Source organism: Suncus etruscus, chromosome 1, assembly GCF_024139225.1.
Source record: "Suncus etruscus isolate mSunEtr1 chromosome 1, mSunEtr1.pri.cur, whole genome shotgun sequence".
In the NCBI taxonomy this organism is placed as follows: domain Eukaryota; kingdom Metazoa; phylum Chordata; class Mammalia; order Eulipotyphla; family Soricidae; genus Suncus; species Suncus etruscus.
In genome coordinates this window covers 72,351,545-72,371,578 of record NC_064848.1, presented here as the reverse complement: position 1 = coordinate 72,371,578, position 20,034 = coordinate 72,351,545, and the positions used below count along the sequence as shown (strand labels likewise).

Below are 20,034 nucleotides of genomic sequence, written 5' to 3'. Positions count from 1 at the left end.
TGAGATCTGATTTTGTTCATACGAAAGCACAGATTGTATAGGATAAAGTTTGTGGTCAGTAGCATGAATTTTTTTTTTTTTTGTGGTTTTTGGGTCACACCCAGCAGTGCTCAGGGGTTATTTCTGGCTCCAGGCTCAGAAATTGCTCCTGGCAGGCACAGAGGACCATATGGGGCGCCGGGATTCGAACCGATGACCTCCTGCATGAAAGGCAAACGCCTTACCTCCATGCTATCTCTCCGGCCCATGAATTTTACTCTACTCAGAGTCAATTTTTTTTAAATGCACAAAGGCTTTAACTCTCTTTTCTCTTTTTAGTGGTTTAATAAAATGAGGTAAAGTATATATATTTAAAGGAGCTGGAACAATAGCATAACATGGCCAGCCTGGGTTCAATCCTCCACATCCCATATGGTTCTCCAAGTCTGCCAGGAGTAATTTCTGAGCAGAGCCAGGAGTAATCTCTGAGGGCCACTGGGTGTGGTACAAACAAACAAACAGTCATAAAAAGAACACACCTCCCCCTCCACCAATGCAGCATTCTCACCACCAGTATCCCCATTTCCTCTTCCCCCACCCCCTGAGACAGGCGTTCTATTTCTCTCATTCATTAACATCATCATGATAGTTGGTAGTGTAGTTATGTCTTTAACTGCACTCACCACTATTTGTGGTGCGCTTCATATCGTGAGCTGGTATCTTCCAGCCCTCATCTCTATTGTGTCTGGCATTATTACAATAATGTCTTTTGTCTTTTGGTTTTTGGGCCACACCTAGTGACGCTCAGAGGTTACTCCTGGCTATGTGCTCAGAAATCCCCCCTGGCTTGGGGGACCATATAGGGTGCTGGGGGATTGAATTGAGGTCCGTCCTAGGCTAGCGCGGGCAAGGCAGACATCCCTTGAGTCATTGCTTCGGTCCCTACAATAATGTCTTTTATTTTTCTTAAAACTCATAGATGAGTGAGACTATTTTCTCTCTCTCGCTCTGATTTATTTCACTCAGCATAATAGATTCCATGTATATCCATGTATAGGAAAATTTCATGACTTCATCTCTCCTGACGGCTGTATAATATTCCATTGTGTATATGTACCACAGTTTCTTTGGCCATTCATCTGTTGAAGGGCATCTTGGTTGTTTCCAGAGTCTGGCTATTGTACACAGCACTGCAATGAATATGGGTGTGAAGTAGGCATTTTTGTATTGTGTTTTTGGGCCATACCCAGCTATGCTCAGGGTTTACTCCTGACTGTGCATTCAGGGGATCATTCCTGGTGGGATCAATTGACCTTATGTATGGGGTGCTGGGGATTGAACCTGGATTGGCTATTTGCAAGGCAAACTCAATACCTACTGAACTATCATTTTTATACTGTAAATTTGCTTTTTAAAAATGAAGTTGTGATGGTATAGGAGACCTTGTTTAGTGTAGATGATTTCCATGGTTCAGGTATGAAAATGGTCAGTGTCTGATAAACAGAAGTCTAAACCATGCCACTGTGCCAAGTGTTCAGGATGTAAGATCTCACTGCAGTCAACGTTTTTCCTTCAAATTTCTTCCATATTTTGCTGTGCCTATGCAAACAACAATAACTGCCATAAATACACATCATTTTTTAGTGTATCTCCTACCTTTAAAAAAAAGAGTGTTCTAAATCTCTGCTATTGTCTTAATGACTTTATTGGTGATACAACAGTTTTCACGAATATAACTGCTAATGAACTCTCCTCTTCTTTTTCCAATTCTTTTTTTTAGATTTTATAATTTCTATTTTTTAATAAGTTCGCTCTCTGCCATCCTGAAACAAATGTATTATGATCAGTTATGTCAACTATGTATACATTTTCTTTAAATAAATAAAATTTTAAAAAAATGAATTTATGTGAAAGAAAAAAAATAGAGAATAAAAGTGTCTGCCAGAGAGGTAGGGTAGATGATGCAGGGGGAGGCAAAGGAGAAGATACATTTGTGCCCTGGTGAAGGGATGGGTGTTGGAATGTTGTATGATTGAAACTCAATTGTAAACAACTTTGTAACTCTGTATCTCATGATGATTTCATTTAAAAACAAAACAAATGAATGTGTGTAATAATTATAATTTCACTGGTATGTCTTAGAAGTCCATCCACTAAACATATATCAAACTAACATGTTTACTATTTGCTAAATAAATGCACATCTGAGGGTTGATCTCATTAGTTATAAAAGATAATTGAAGATGCTTTGGCATTCTTTTTTATTTTTAATTTTTTAATTATTTTATTTTTGGGTCACACCTGGCAGCACTCAGGGATTACTCCTGGCACGCTTGTGGGACCATATGGGATGCCGGGATTCGAACCACCAACCTTCTGCATGAAAGGCAAACGCCTTACCTCCATGCTATCTCTCCAACCCCACTTCAGCATTCTTGACAACTAAGAGAATGACCAATTTGTAAAATACAGTTTATATATGTATACTTACCTATGTTGTATAAACACTACCATCATTAGATGCACATTGCTCTGTTACTATTAATATATTCTCTTAAAATTTTCTGCATGTTACTATTCTTTTCTTTTTTTAAAAAAAGTGCGAGCTTTAAGTCTGATTTTGACCAGGAGAATCTGGTTTCCAGGTTGGCTCAAGGTTGACATGAAAGTAAATAATTTCCCAGATAGTGGATCTTGCTAACAATTCAGATTAAAAGACCCTCATATTGCATGCCAATAGAAATTTTAATGATAAAATGTTCCTGACGTCCTGCTGAGAGGAGAGATTACTGGGTTTTCTATCTTTGAGCCCTATATTAAATACAACTATTGGTTGCATTCTTACTACCACAATGTTTCTTTTTTTTTTTTTAAATAATTTTTATTGTGATCAATTGTGAATTACAAATCTTCCCCAGTTAGATTTAAAGTACATAGTGACATTGAATCAGAGTATTCCCACCACCAGTGTTGTCCTCCCCTAACCCTGTTCCCACCATCCCCCTCCTTTGTCCCTGAGATTGTTAGTATAACTGGTTTCCTCTGTGTATAGCTTGTTGAAGATTGGGTATTGATTCTATTGTCGTTGACTTTGGGTTTGGTATTTGAGTCTGATCATTTTTTATCTCTACTCAATGTTCATACCACTGTTTGATTCTAGTACCATCCATTTTCTTTCCCCTCAATTTATGAGGTAGAACAAGATGATTCAAGTTATGTAGTTCTGTTTGAAAAAAAAGAAAGAAAAAAATATATAAAAAACAAAACCCAAACAAAATCCTGGGAGGAGTCCATCTAGAGGTTACAAATATCAATTTAAAAAGAAGGAAAAAAAAAAGAAGAAAATCATAACAAAAAAAGGCAAAAAAAAAAACCTCGAAAGAACTTACAAGAAACAAAAATCAATAACAATCAAATAGATAAAACATAAAAAGAAGTAAAAATCAAACAATAGACCAAAACCAGCAACTACAAAAAAGCACCACAGCAACAAATACAATGCTTCTTAAGTAATAGTTACGTATTTAAAAAAGTCATTATCTTATTTCTACTTTTACAGTTAAATCTGAAATATACTCTCTAAGTACATATTTTCATAGGTGATAACTAACTCTCCAAAAATGGGCATTTTTAATTTGTCACCAATGTGATACCAGTACCTTACTTTTCTTTGTTCCTTAGCCCCACCATAAGTTACTTTAAGGGCTCCGAGAGGCAGAGCATGCCAGACCTATGTATTTGTACTTATTATTTGGTAAATATGCTGTAAATAACCCTAGTTATTTCTTGACTCAACTTTGATAATGAGCAACTTCTTTTTTCTTTGAACCCCCCACCCATGAGCAACTTCTTTATGCTTTATGATAATATTTTTGTTTTCTTTATTGAGTTTTTGTTTTGTTTTTGAGCATTATCCTGTGGCAGCAGCTCTCAGGGGTTACTTCTGGTTTTGCGCTCAAAAATCACTCCTGGCAGGCTCTAGGACCATATGGGATGCTGGGAATCAAATCCAGGTCCATCCTGGGTGAGTTGGGTGCAAGGCAAATGCCCTACTGCTGTGCTTTCTCTCCTGCCTTTATTGAGGTTTTCTTTAGTACACAACTTTAAAATCTTTCATTAGGGACTGGAGCTATAGCATAGCAGATTTGACTTACATGTGACTGACCAGGTTCAACTCCCAGCTTTCCATGTGGTCACACCCGCTTTCCATGTGGTCACACACGCTAACACTCAAGGGTTACTCCTGGCTCTGTACTCAGAAATTGTTCCTGGCAGGCACAGGGGACCATATGGCATGCCAGGATTCAAACCACTATTCGTCCTGGATCGGCTGCATGCAAGGCAAATGCCCTACACCTGTGTTATCTCTCCAGCCTCTTAGTTATTTGATTTTTAAAAATTACTTTATTTAAACACCTTACTTCATAAGGTTGTTCATAATACACTTGGTTTTCTCCCACAGTTACAAAGTTGTTTATGATTGAATTTCAGTCATACAATGTACAACACCCTTCAACTGTGGACATTTCTCACAATCAGTGTTCTCACTTTCCCTTCTGCCTTCTCCCCACCCTATCCTCTGCCTGCCTTTGGTAGACACCTCCCCTTTATTTTCCTTCCTTCCTTCCTTCCTTCCTTCCTTCCTTCCTTCCTTCCTTCCTTCCTTCCTTCCTTCCTTCCTTCCTTCCTTCCTTCCTTCCTTCCTTCCTTCCTTCCTTCCTCCCTCCCTCCCTCCCTCCCTCCCTCCCTCCCTCCCTCCCTCCCTCCCTCCCTCCTTCCTTCCTTCCTTCCTTCCTTCCTTCCTTCCTTCCTTCCTTCCTTCCTTCCTTCCTTCCTTCCTTCCTTCTTATCCATCCATCCATCCATCCATCCATCCATCCATCCATCCATCCATCCATCCACCCACCCACCCACCCATCCATCCACACCTCCCCTTTATTTTCCTATCTGTCTGTCTGTCTGTCTGTCTGTCTGTCTGTCTGTCTGTCTGTCTGTCTGTCTGTCTGTCCGTCTGTCCGTCCATCCATTCATTTTGGGTTTTGGGTCACACCCGGTAATGCTCAGGGGTTACTCCTGGCTATGCGCTCAGAAATCACTCCTGGCTTGGGGGACCATATGGGACACCAGGGGATCGAACCATGGCAGTCCATCCTAGGTTAGCTGCTTTCAAGGCAAACACCTTACCGCTTCGCCACTGCTCTGTTCCCTATTTTCCTTTTAGATACTTGTTTGCAATATGGTTACTGAAGCGGTATCATGCATACTACTTTATCTCCTTTCAGTATCTTGTCCGGAGTAATCTTTCTCAACTATCATTGTTATAATGGCCCCTTCTTTATCCTAACTGCACTACTCCACTATTTGTGGCAAGCTTCCTACTGTAGATTGGTCCTCCTAGCCCTTGTCTCTATTGTCTCTGGATAATATTACCAAACTTTTTTAAGGGGTGAGGGTTGGCCACACCAGGCAGTGCTCAAGGGGTTACTCCTGGCTCTGCACTCAAAAATTACACCTGGCATCAAGGAGGACAATATGGGATACAGGGAATGAAACCCAAGTTGGCTTTGTGCAAGGCAAACAAACACCTAACCGCTGTGATACTGCTTCACCCCTCCTTTTTTAATATTCACAAATTATTCTATGTCTATTCCTCTCTCTGACTCCTTTTGCTCAGCGTAAATATGCTTCATATCCACCATGTATAAGCAAAGCTTATGACTTCATTTTTCTTAACAGCAGCATAGTATTCTATTGTGTAGTGTACCAGACTTTTCTTTATTCACTCACTGTTCTCAAGCACTTGGTTTTTTTTTTTTTTTTGTTATTTGTTTTTTTCAAATTCTGGCTATTGTAAGTAGTGCTGCAATGAACATAGGAATGCAGAGGACTTTTCTGCATTATGTTTTTGGGTTCCTTGGGTACATTTCTACAAGGTATTGCTGGGTCATATGAAGCTCACTTTCTAGTTTTTTGAGGACTATCCATATTGTTTGCACACATTAATTCTTTTTTTTTTTAATTTCCAGGTAACTTGGGTTTTTACTCCTGTGACAACTGATATAGCAAGTCTTGATGCAGATAATATAGATGATATTTTAAGTAAGTACCTTGATAATTTTAAAATGTAAGAGTTAATATTATAAAACCAAATTAAAATCTCTGTTAGCTAGCTATTAATTACCTTTAAGATTTGACATTTTCGGGGGCCGGAGAGATAGCTTGGAAGTAAGGCATTTGCCTTGCATTGCAGAAGGTCGGTGGTTCACATCTTGGCCCATGTGGTTCCCTGAACCCTCCAGGAGCGATTTCTGAGCATAGAGCCAGGTTTGTAACCCCTGAGCGCTGCTGAGTGTGACCCAAAAACCAAAAACCAAAAAAAAAAAAAAATTGACATTTTCACTAATCCCATTGTTTAGTAAATCATCAAAGTGCCTGGTTTTAATTCTTAGTAAAACTTCTTAAAATGTGTTAGTCTACTTTCCTGTGTTAGAAGTAAAAAGTATACTTTTACTCTTGTCTAAAAAAAAATAGAAAGAAGGGCCCGGAGAGATAGCACAGCGGTGTTTGCCTTGCAAGCAGCTGATCCAGGACCAAAGGTGGTTGGTTCGAATCCTGGTGTCCCATATGGTCCCCCGTGCCTGCCAGGAGCTATTTCTGAGCAGACAGCCAGGAGTAACCCCTGAGCACCGCCAGTGTGACCCAAAAACCAAAAAAAAAAAAAAAAAAAAAAAAAAAAAATTAGAAAGAAAACATATATTTTGCTGAATTTACTTGTTTTTCTTTTATGGGCCACACTGGTGTTTCTGAGGGGATTATTCCTGGGTCTGCACTCAGAATTTATGCCTGGAAAGCTCAAGGTCTTAATGAGATTCCAGGGATTGAACCTGGGTTAGTCATGTGCAAAGCAAATGCCCTCCCTACCCACTGTATTCTATCTCTAGCCCCAAATTATATATTTCATTTTATTTATTTATTTTAGACAAATGATATATTTTAAAGTACTTATTTTACATTTTGTTTTAATGGACATAAAAGAACTAAAAATGGTTCATTGAGCATTATATGTTATTTTGAGTTCTTAGAGCTGGTTTTAAATCCTAAAAATCTATGTTTATGTTACAAGTTATCTTGAAATATCATTTTCTTTTTTTGTTTTTGGGCCACACCCAGTGACGCTCTTCTGGCTATGCACTCAGATATCGCTCCTGGCTTTGGGGACGATATGGGATGCCTGGGGGATCGAACCACGTCCTAGGCTAGCGCGAGCAAGGCAGATGTCTTTCCACTTGCACCACCACTCTGGCCCCAAGAGCTGTCATTTTTTAAATAAGCTTTAGCGTGCATGATATTCACTTAGAGGATTCATTAATATCTTTGTTGCTAGGTCTGATTTCTGAGAGATAACTGCTAGACTCACCTAAAATTTGGCTGTTATACAAGTTTCTATGTGTCACATTAGTTCTTCTGGTCCATAGACTAGTTTATGAACTGCTACTGTAGAAAAAATAGAATAGAAGTTAGTGGATAAAAAGTACTTCAAAAGTAAAAATGTAAGAAAAGAAAGGTCACATTTTAATTCCTTCATCTTCAAATACTAGAATGTCTTTTTATTTTCTTGGGTACTTTAGGAACTTACCTCAGTTTCTCTGCTTTAGGTTTAGGGGAAAGTATAAACATCTTTCTCATGTCTTCATATCTGGTTAGGCCAATAATGCTGTTATTTTTTTGCAACAGGAATGACTGTTAAATTAATAGAAGCCCCCAAAAATACATTTTATGCAACACTGTTCTGGATTATTTATCATAATTAGGTAGAGCATTAAGGATTTAGAAGGGTTAAGTTACATTAGCCTTATTTGTGAAATAGGATTGTACTTGCAGAGATAATTTTTAATTATATATATGAAATATCAAAGAAATGAATTTTTAAAATTCCATATTATTACTTCATTAATAATTTTGCGGGTGTTTGGCCACAACTACTAAGTGCTAGGGTTACACCTGGTGGGTTCACGGGACATATGAGATGCTGGGATTGAACCTGGGTTGGCTGCATGCAAGGCAAATGCTCTACTCGCTATACTATCACTTCAGTCCCCATTAATACATTTTTAAACAGTATTTTAGAAGCCATAATTATAATACTGGTAACATTTGTGTTTTTAATGTGTTTCATTTTTTATGAGTAGTTTAGCTAACTTTATAATGACAAGGTTATGTTGATTAGGTATTTTTTTGAAATAGTTTATATAGTCAGTATTTAAACCATAATTATATAGTGATACAGTAGAATGTTTGAGGGTATAGAGAAAAGGAATAGGGTCTCCCACAAGTTATATAGCTGTCCATTACTTTCTGTCTGGCTTTCTGAATGAAAGGCAACTTAAGTGTTGTGTGTGTGTGTGTGTGTGTGTGTGTGTGTGTTTGTTTTTTTAGCACATCTTAACAATGAATGGAAAGAGACCACAGTGAAAACTATATTGTTGATTATATCAAAATTACAGATACAAATAACAAATTGTTTTATTTTGTTTCAATTTCAGACCGTGCTGATGTTGCTTTAGTAAATTTTTATGCTGACTGGTAAGTAATTTTATTTTATTTTTATTTATACTGAAAAATAAATATTTGCTAGAAATGAATGGGTGGGGAAGCCTTTTTATTTTGTGAGACAATGTTTTATATACAGAATAAAACAGGGTTCATTCACAAGTGAAGCAATTTGTTTAGCATTTTTATTTTAAGGAAAAAGTAAGTAGATCTGATCCTACCGTTATCTCACTTTTTTGTTTGTTTTTTGTTTCTTTGGGCCACACCCAGTGATGCTCAGGGGTTACTCCTGGCTATGCACTCAGAAATTGCTCCTGGCTTGGGGGACCATATGAAACTCTGGGGGAATCAAACCTTGGTCTGTCCTAGGCTAGCATGGGCAAGGCAGACACCTTACTGCTTGCGCCACTGCTCTGGCCCTGTCTCACATTTTTAAAAGCAGGCAATATAAATAAATTGCCTTGTTCTTGCAGGTATATGCACATATACGTGTGTTGGCATACATTCACAAGTTCATATTGTAACTATATTTTTCCTGATTGAGGAAGTATGATAGTGCTTTTTTGTTTAGAATCTGAGTGTGTTAAATTTAGAAGGAAAACAATACTGATTAGAAAAATATATATTTGTGTTTTTTATATATGTAATTTTATATACTGTCTACTACCTCTTCTAGAAAGCCTTTTGAAATCAGATTCTGTCTTTAATGTATTAACTTTGAATGTTATCTTTTGTACTGTTTACTTTTTCTTATTACATCATTTTTTTATCTCTGTTTGCTGACAAACTTTTTTAAGTACAGAAATAATGTTTTGTTCATTATTCCCATCATTTAAAAGAAGGAAATAGTAGGAGATGTTAAGGAATGTGGAGGTAGGAAGAAGGCTTTTCAACTGGAGAAATGTTTAAGACACACAATATTTATTCATACACTGTCAAACTGGGTCTTTCTGCGAGTTACTTTGTTTGGAGGGAAACTCCTAAGCAAAAGCCTTAGGGGCCTGTTCCTAGCAATACTCAGTCATCCAGCTGGAAGGTTTGGTGTTCTGGTCCAGAGGCTGCCAAGGCCACATTTCATGGTGCTTGGGGGTCTCCAGGGCAACACTTGGGATGGGGACAGGGAAAGGAGTGTGCCGTACAGTATTGGATTAAACTAGGGTCCTCATACATACAAGGCATGCATTCCTCACTATTGGAACTGTCTCTTACCCAAAGTTACTTTCTGTTAGCTGCCTGTTTTACTGTAGCCCACAATTGGCAATAGTTCACCTTATTTTCTTTGGCTGTAGTCCATCTATTATTTACCAAATATGCCAGTCCTATACACTTAAGTTCAAGTTCAAGTTCCTTTCCTCAGCCTAGAAGGGCCCTGAAGTCTTGTTCCCTTCTACCTTCTATACCTTTGTCCCTTTCCCCTCTCCACTCTACATTCTGTGTCAGTTTACTGAACATCTTTCATTTTCCATCAGATTCTATACTCTTCCATTACCACGCCTTATTTTATTTATTTATTTATTTATTTATTTATTTATTTATTTATTTATTTATTTATTTTTGGGTTTTGGGTCACACCTGGCAGTGCTCAGAGGTTACTCCTGGCTCTACGCTGAGAAATCGATCCTGGCAGGCTCGGGGACCATATGGGATGCCAGGATTCGAACCACCATCCTTCTGCATGCAAGGCAAATACCTACCTACATGCTATCTTTCCAGCCTCACCAGGCCTTATTTTATTATTGCCCTTGCCAGATGTTTCACTTTTTTCTTACCCTCTTCTTGTTCGAGTCCAGATCAGATCTTTTATTATGCTGCCATTTCCCCAGACTACTTCCCTTAAAGCAATATCTACATATTGCTACTCTCAGATTAGGTTAGGAATTCTTAATCTGTTTTTCCAAAACACTTTATTCTCATTCATCACTTGTATGCTATAGTTATAATTGGTGGCTCCTTAATACATTGTTAATTTTGTGAAAATATCTATCTTTCTTTAACATTAAGTCTGGAATATGGCTCAAGTGATAGAACAAATGCCTTGTATGAGTGAGGCCCTGGGTTTGATTTCCTATACCACCAGCATCACAACCAAAAACCACTCTCTGAGCACTTTGCTTTGCAGTTGGCAGTTAAGTACACATTAAATACTTCCACTGAATGACTAATAATATGGTATTAAAAAAAAAAAGGAGTCAGGGGTACATGTTTTGGATGCACAAGACCCCAGTTTGATTGCCACACCAGGTTTCCTTGAGCATAGCTAGTATTGCCCTAGAGGTCCCCAGGCACTGCTTAGTGACCCTGGTGGTCTCTGGCATCACAGACCTGAGTAGCACCATATCCTTGGGTCCTAGCATTGAATCACCTGAAATAGCCAGATATCACCAAGAATGGTCTCCAGGGTTCCCTGAGCACTGTTTAGGAGATTTTCCTCATGAAAAATCTTTGTCAAAGTGATGGAGATATACAGAGAAGATACTATTTGTAAAATATTTAATAAAGGTAACATTTTCCAAAATGATTTAGGATTGTCCAGATGTAATAATAGCAACCAAATTTGCTAGAAATCTAATTAACTTTAATAACAAGGAAAGTGATGGGATGGGGATATAGCTCTAAACCTTGTTGGGGACCTGGATTTGAGCTCAGAAATGCCTAGTCTAACTAATTTAGTCTAATTTACCTAACTAGCATATAGCCGGGTAAAAGCTATACCTTAATTTTCGTGATTCAGGAATTTGTACAAGAGAAATGAAGTGTGCCAGCAACCTTGATGCAAAAACTGAATTGGTAATGCTGACTAATAGCAGTTACTTGGGACATTACCCATAGAATTTCTCAATTTGTTCCTGAAACAGTACTCTTTAATTCAACGGAAAAAATTTAGGAAATTTAGGTAATAGCATATAGACTTATACTGTGGCTTCAATGACTTGATTCTGTGTTTCCTTAGAAGGATAGCACAGAAGGTAGAGTGTTTGCCTTGCACGTGGCGAACCTGGGTTCAATACTCAAAATCCAGGAGCCTGCTAGGAGTGATTTCTGAGCAGAGAGCCAGGAATAACCCTGAGCAGTGCCAGGTGTGGCCCCAACCACCACCAACCCCAAAAAAGAAGTTGCATATCTGACACACACAGTTTGTGGATGATTTTATTGATAGAGCTGCTAAAATCTGATATGCCTGAGATGGTAATAGACCATTGTAGTTGCTTAATAATGTTGGTATTTGCCAGGCTCTTTAATTTCCTTTTGTAGGTTGAGGAAATTGAAACTCAGAAAGGTCATATGGCTTAGTAAATGGTGAAACTGGGATTTATACTCAGGTATGTTTGAAGCCCAAGTTTATTTCCTTTCTTGCCCCCTATTGGGTCATTAGTAAATAACCTCAGGTTCTTCCTGCAAAGACTCTTACTTACATGTTTGATTTATAAAAGGTTGATGTGCAGTAGATTGGAAATTGGATTCAGATGACCCCTGAATCTCTAGTAATAAATCCATTGCATTTGTTATATAGCATTTATAAATGTAACTTTCCATGTTTGGATATATGTGTATAAAGTTATAGTAATATATGGATCAAACTTCTGTTTCATCTTTCCTTTTCACCTTTTTGGTTAGTAAAACTGTTCTTTTGGGCCACAACTGTCAATGCATAGAGGAGTTACACCTGACTGTGCTCAGGAATTACTCCTGGTGAATTCAGGGGATCATATAGGATGCTGGGGATCAAATCTGGGATCTGCTGCATGCAAGGCAAATGCCCTACCTACTGTACTATCCCTCTGTCCCCAGGTATTAAAACTTATTAGAATATTAAACATCAGCCTGAACTTGGGCACGCTTTTACTGGGCAGCAAATAGGACTTTTCAGAAAGAAGGAGCCATTAATACATGTCTTTTCTTGCCCTTTAGCTATGAGTTTTTTTTACTAGGCCACATCCATATTTTAAAAGAAACCTTGAATCATTTCCTACCCCTTCCTTCCTCTGTTCTTTCCTCAGCATTCTCTTTTCAGCAGCATTGTACAAATTCGCCAATCTGTGGCCTTATTTTCTTCACTTCTCTATTCTGTTCATTTACTCGTGTAACAGACATCTGTTGAAATGTTTTTTTAAATATGTAGTCTAATAAGACAAGGTCCCTGATATCCACAGACCCCAACTACCTATCCCTGATGGGAGTGATTTAAGAATGCTAAAAGGAAAGAACCACTTGAAAGCAAGAGAGAAGATACAGATTGTGTCTCCATGATATATTCTAGGACTTTTTAGGTGAGTGGGCTAGAAGAGGTATCTACAAAAAGAAATAGGAAGTATAAAGTTGGCATTCTTCCCAAATCTTACAATATTTTATTGAATTAGAACTAGTACCTATATCTAAACACATGTGGATAATTAATGGCATACATTTGAGTAAGTTTCTTGACGCTTAAGGGCTCTGGAAATAGTAGCAGTCAGAGATTTTTTTTGCGTGTGCTTATGTTAAATAAATAATGCTTTATCATTTTTCATACAAGAATACATAGTTATGGAGCTGAAGTGATGGTTGCAGTGGTAGGGTGTTGGCCTTGCACGTGGCTGACCTAAGATGGGACTGTGGTTCGATCCCCTGTCGTCCCATATGGTCCCCCCAAATCAAGAGTGATTTATGAGTGCACAGCCAGGAGTAACCCCTAAGTGTCACCAAGTGTGGCCCAAAAATAAAAAAAAAAGAATACATAGTTATTTGTAATTGTATTTCATACAAGAATATGTATAGAATTCATACATAGTTCCAAATCAATTGTGATGGGATTTTAATTATTCTTCTCTTTATTTGCACATCCCTTTACTGACCACTTTTGGGAGTCTTGTTTTGTAGCTATACAATTATGGCAGTGTACGGGGTCCTACTATTTCTGGATTGGTGTGCAATGGTTGCTCCTGGTTGTGTTTGGGTGACCCTGTGATGCCAGGGATCAAATTTGGGTCTCTTGCATGCTGTTCTCCAGCCAGTTCAGCTTTCTCTCTGGCTCCTGTGTTTTCAGTTTTAAAGTAAAAACAAATCATATTAAAAAAGACAAGGGAAACATGAAAGAAATCTTGTTTAGGAATAGACATTTTTTCCTCTTGGCTTACTAAAATTAATATGTTTATAGTCAGAAGTTTTAGGCCGATCATGACAATGTTAATGAGTGAGAGTAGTAGAATGCCTGTCTTGAATACAAGCAATGGGTAGGGAAGGAAGGATATGGGGGCTTTTGGTGGTAGGAAGGTTGCACTAGTGAAGGGGGGTATTCTTTTTATGACTGAAACCTAACTACAATCATGTTTGTAATCATGGTGCTTAAATAAAGAAAAAAAATGTTTTAGGCCAGAGGGAGAATTTTGAAGGAAAAGTTCATTATCTTTTTAAGATATATCTTATTTACTATGTTACCTTGCTTATAAGATTTGATTTAGTTGAATTGGTCAATACAATATAATGCAATAGCTTACAAACTTGTCAATCACATAAAAAAATCTTTTACAAATGTCCAAATCTTGAATAGTATAAGCCCAAATAGAGATATATCTTAGTGGACTTGTTTCAGATTTGCTTCTTGGTCTCTATGCATGTCCCTTACTTGTGTCCACTATGACATTGGCAGTTTTCTTTCTTTTTTTTTTTTTTGGATTTTGGGCTATACCCTGTGACACTCGGGTTACTCCAGCTGTGCTCTCAGAAATCATTCCTGGCTTGGGGGATCGTATGGGATGTCTGGGATTGAACCAAGGTCCATCCTGGGTCAGCTGCATACAAGGCAAGCACCCTATGGCCATGCTATCACTCCAGCCCCCACTGGCAGTTTTCTTTTTTTTGGTTTTTGGGGCCACACCAGCGGTGCTTAGGGGTTACTCCTGGCTGTTTGCTCAGAAATAGCTCCTGGGCAGGCACGGGGGACCATATGGGGACACCGGGATTCGAACCAACCACCTTTGGTCCTGGATTGGCTGCTTGCAAGGCAAACGCCCGCTGTGCTATCTCTCCGGGCCCCCATTGACATTTTCTTAAGGTGAAAAAGATATTTTTATTATATTGTATAGTTCCTACATTGAAATACCTTTTTGAGGGAGCTGGAGTAGATAGCAAGGAGGTAGCTGCCTTTCCATGCAGAAGGACAGTTGTTTGAATTCGGCATCCCATATGGTCTCCCCAGCCTGCCAGGAGTGATTTCTGAGCATAGAGCCAGGAGCGCTGCTGGGTGTGACCCAAAAACAAACAAACAAAAAAACCCCAAACAAACAAACAAAAAAAGAAATACCTTTTTGAATTCAAAGTTATCTTTATCACCAGTTAATGACATGAGAATCCTAGGCTAAAATGACTACTTGCTTCAAAAGCTGTTTATTGTACATAGAATATCAATGGGTAGTACTTGAATAGATTTTATTGCCTCTTTTGATCTTTAAACTGGTATTATTGTCTGTAGTATAGGTGTCGTTTCAGCCAGATGTTGCATCCAATTTTTGAGGAAGCTTCCAATGTCATTAGGGAAGAATATCCAAATGAAAATCAAGTAGTCTTTGCCAGAGTTGGAACTGTGATCAGCACTGTAAGTACCATAGTATGGACCATTCTCACTTATACACACACATATGTGTCCACACACATGCATACACACACTTTTTCTTTTTCTTTTTCTTTATTTCAAGTGATCAGTTTTAAGTGGAGAACATGCACATTTACACAGACACATCTTTTTTCTTTCTTTTTGAAATGCCCCATTTAATTATTCATACACACACACCTTTTCTTTCTTTTATTCGCTCTTTTTTGACTTTCCTTTTTTGTTTTTTGGTTTTTGGGCCACACTGGAGGTGCTCAGGAGCTACTCCTGGCTCTGTTCTCAGAAGTCGCTCCTGGCAGGCTCCGGACCATATGGGATTCTGGAAAACGAACCTAGGGTCTGCCCTGGGTGGTTGGCCATGTGCAAGCAAATGCCCTACTGCTGTGGCTTACTATCACTTCCAGCTCCTATTCACACTCTTTTTGAAATGCCTGGAGGACAAACCAAAAAGACTCCAATGACCTTGGCTAAAATAATTCTCTCAAGGTTAGTGAACTTTGTCATAGTAGTTTTCATTTTTATATACTGCTCTTAATTTGAACTTCTAACTCTCACAGGTAGCAAATTTGTTACTTTTTTGGAGGTAAGAGAGGGTTTGGGCCACACCTAGTGATGTGATGGCTCAGGGGTTACTCTTGTCTCTATAACTCACGAAATTATTTCTGGTGGTTCTTTGGGTGATCACATGGGAAGCAATTTCCCTATTCTGTACAGTTAATATGGCACTTAGAAATAGTTTGTGCATGTATTTTAATTCCTCGTTTTACTTAGGAGGAAATGGAATTAAAGGTGGCTTAATGAGAGTCAGGACAGTTTAATTTCTGTGTCAAACTGAATTTAAAAACAATCTTGAGGGGCCGGAGAGGTGGCGCAAGCAGTAAGGTGTCCTGTCTTGTCCTTGCTAGGCTAGGACAGACTGAGGATCTATCCTCCCTGTGTCCCAGATGGTCCCCCAAGGCCAGGGAGTGATTTCTGAGTTCATAACTGGAAGTAACCCCTGAGCATCACTGGGTGTGGCCCAAAAAATGAAAAGTAAAATTCATCTTGATCCCCTGGCCAGAATGCCTTTATTGACCATTTGTTTTTTATTTGTTTTTGGTTTTTTTGTTTCTCGGTCACACCTGGCTGTGCTCAGGGTGTTACTCCTGGCTCTATGTTCAGAAATTGCCCCTGGCAGTCACAGGGGGATCATATGGGATGCTGGGGATTTGAACCACTGACCTTCTGCATGAAAGGGCAAATGCCTTACCTCCATGCTATCTCTCCGGCCCGGTTTTTTTTTTGATCACACCCAGCAGCGCTCAGGGGTTATTCCAGGCTCTGACGCTCAGAAATCGCTCCTGACAGGCTTGGGGGAACATATGGATGCAGGATTGGAACCACCAACCTTTTGCATCAAAGGCGACACCTTATTTCCATGTTATTCTCTCCGGCCCCGAGGCCTTGACCTATATGCTTTCTATTCAGTTCAGTTTAACAAAACATTTTTTGGATTGGCATTGCTATATTTTGTGTGTGTGTGTGTGTGTGTGTGTGTGCAACACTAGCAAAAATACCAATATCTGTTTCTAAAATATTAGAAATGGACTTAGAAATCATAATGCAGTGAAACTCATAGCTAGATAAGATGAACAATGCTGGTTCAGTAATTAATTTTTGTTAATACAATCAAGATAAATTCCTGGAAGTTATGAATATTTTTAATGCTAACTATACTATGTAATTTAAAATAATGAGGATGGGGGGGCCGAGAATGATAGCATAGCAGTAGGGCATTTGCCTTGCACATGCCGGTCCAGGACTGACTTTGGTTCTATCTCCGGCGTCCCGTATTGTCCCCTGAGCCAAGAAACGATTTCTCGAGCACTTAGGCAGGAGTAATCTCATGAGCATCACAAGGTAAGTGAGTCTCCCCCCAAAAAAAACCCCCCCAAAATAAATAAATAAATGTGATATGTCATTAAGTAAAAGGCACTTCTTAAATAACTGGAAAAAAAATCCTCAGAAAAAAAGAGATTACAACTTACTTCTTTCTGATTTGCTTTGTTGTTTTCTTGCTTTATTTTTCAGCCACACCTGGCAGTGTTCAGGGCTTACTCCTGGCCTTACTCAGGGATCATGCCTTTTCAGAGGGGAACCATATGGTGCTCTGGGGATCGAACCCTGGACGGCCATGTGCCAAGCAAATTTCCTCTCTCCTTACTAGACTATCTTTTGTAGTGCTAATTTTTAGGGGTTTTTTTTGTTGGTTTGGTTTGGTTTTTGGGCCACACTGATGATATTCAGAGGTTATTTCTGGCTCTACTCTCAGGAATCACTCCTGGTAGTGCTCAAGGGAACATATAGGATAAGGAGGATTTTACCCAGGTTGGCAGCATGCATGGCAAGTACATACCTTACCTGCTTTCTTTTGCCTGTATAATGCTTTCTGACCAGAGTTTTTACTGTCTATTTAATTTTGCGCTGATACCTGTGCATATGGAATCAAGTCCAGGGTCTCACATGTGTTTAAAACATATATTACAACTTTGTATATTAAAGACAATTACAAAGACCACAAACCAACCATTCCTGGGAATGGCACACTACAATTTAAAACTTTGCCTTTTCTTCGATTATGGTTCATTATCTCACTCACTTATTTCATTTTTTGGGTAGCTTTTTCATTTGCCCTAGTTGATACCATCAATCTGCCCCTGGTAGAATCAGCTTCTCAGTTGACCTCCAGAAGTAATGAACTGTATTAGTCATTTTTGTTTGTTTGTTTGTGGGTCACACCTGGTGATGTTCATTGGGTTATTTCTGGCTTATGCGCTCCAGAAATTGCTCCTGGCTGGGGGCGGGTGGGGGGGGGCCATACGGGACAACCGGGGATCGATCCCAGGTCTGTCCTGGGTCAGCCGCGTGCAAGGCAAATACCACTGTACTATTGCTCCAGCTTCTTCAGTCTTTTTGTTTTTGTTTTTTGTTTTTGGGTCACACCCGGGAGCGCTCAGGAGTTACTCCTGGGTCTATGCTCAGAAATGGCTCCTGGCAGGCACAGGGGACCATATGGGCATGCCAGGATTTGAACCACCGTCCTCCCGCATGCAAGGCAAATGCCCCACCACTGTGCTATGTCTCCAGCCCCACATTCACTATTTTTTTATTCAGAAATGCATGAATTAAAATATTATGCAACAACATTAATTTCATTTTGGTCTTAGGAATTACTGTTCATACTTCATTTTCCTTACTTTTATTTTTTGGGCCACACCCAGCGCCACTCAGTGGTTACTATTGGTTCTGCTTTCAGAAGTTACTCCTAGTAGGCTCGGGGGACCATGTAGGTTGCTGGATATGTAGGATGCTGGTTTGGCCATATGTGGGTCTGCCAGGTGCAAGGCAAACACCTTACTTGCTTTGCTATTCCTCTGTCCACCCCACCCTTTCCATTTTTCTTTTCTTATATTTAGCTATTTAGAGTATATTCAACTTAGTACCTTTTTTTTTTTTTTAAGGCTTTGCTCAGGGCTTTCTGCTATTGCTCTTTGCCTGTCTCTCAGGAATCACTCCTGGAAAGGATGAGATATGTATGATATAAGGTCAAACATTGGATATAATATGAGATCAAACCCTGGTTGGCCGCTTGTAAGGCAAGCCCTTACTGGAGGTGCTCTCTCTCCAGCCCTAAACCAGTACAACTTTATAATTTATTTATTTATTTTTTTTTTTTGGTTTTTTGGGCCACACCCGTTTGACGCTCAGGGGTTACTCCTGGCTATGTGCTCAGAAATCGCCCCTGGCTTGGGGGGACCATATGGGGACGCCGGGGGATCGAACCGCGGTCCTTCCTTGGCTAGAGCTTGCAAGGCAGACACCTTACCTCCAGCGCCACCTACCCGGCCCCCAACTTTATAATTTATTAATAAAATTGACATGCTAAAAAATAAAGTAATGTAGAAAATAATTCATACACAGTAACGGTTGAATGGTCATATTTGGTCTGAGCCTTGAGTAAATTTCTGGACTTTGTTTTTAAAAATGTTTCTTCTTAAGGTTTTTTTGTTTTGTTTTTCTGTTTCCTCATTTGTGGGAAGTATGTGGTTTGAGAATAGAAGAAGATCATAGGCAGCAGGTGATCCTTAATAGTAAGACCTTCCTGTTTTGGTATGTGTGTATTGTTTATTTGTGTGTATTTCTATTCTGGTGCCTCGACATGTACTCTACCACTTAATTGGACATCCGCAAAACAAGATCTTCCTGTTGAAATCATCTGTCGGACATTTTCTACTATGGAGATGCAGCAGGGAATGCATTTCTAACATAAGTGCCTTAGACAATGGGCATTAGGGATGCAGACAGGAACCTCATCAGGGAAATAAAGTGACCATTGAAGTAATAGTACATGCTATTTTTCCAATCATGGGAGCTAGTAACCTTTTGAAATTTTATAATTCCTCTGACATGCAATTTTAACATTTGATCTGTCTAGTTAATAAAAAAAATTATTAAGCCCTAAAGTCATTCTGTGTTATGTTGTCAAAATGTCACATTGTAATTATCTTTGTTACTTTTGACCAAACTCTGTTAAAAAGATCACCTTTATGTGTGTGATTATCAATCAATGTAATTTTAAGATTTTTCCTTCTTAATAATTAAGTCACCTCATTATGCAGAGTACCTGCAGCCATGATGGTTAAGAAAAAAGCACATAAGTATTCATTCCTCTAGTACTCTTCAAGTACTATTTGATTAAGTATTATTATTTAGTTTGTTTTTTTTCGGGGGGGGGGACGGGACCCACACCCGATGATGCTCAGAAATTTCTCCTGACTTGGGGGACCATATGGGACTCTGAGGGATCGAACTGTGGTTCATCCTAGGTTAGTATGTGCAAGGCAAACACCCTAATGCTTGCGCCACCACTCTGGCCCCTA

The 20,034-nt window shown here is 39.0% G+C and overlaps 1 protein-coding gene across 1 annotated transcript in view; it reads left to right on the top strand.

Annotated features, from left to right (window-relative positions):
• The window catches only part of ERP44 (endoplasmic reticulum protein 44), a 91,541-nt gene that overhangs the window by 33,164 nt on the left and 38,343 nt on the right, over positions 1 to 20,034 (top strand). Inside the window, 4 exon segments of the mRNA XM_049770262.1 lie at positions 6,006 to 6,078; positions 8,523 to 8,562; positions 14,983 to 15,082; positions 15,085 to 15,100. Of these exon segments, the coding sequence (XP_049626219.1) occupies positions 6,006 to 6,078; positions 8,523 to 8,562; positions 14,983 to 15,082; positions 15,085 to 15,100 (229 nt within the window).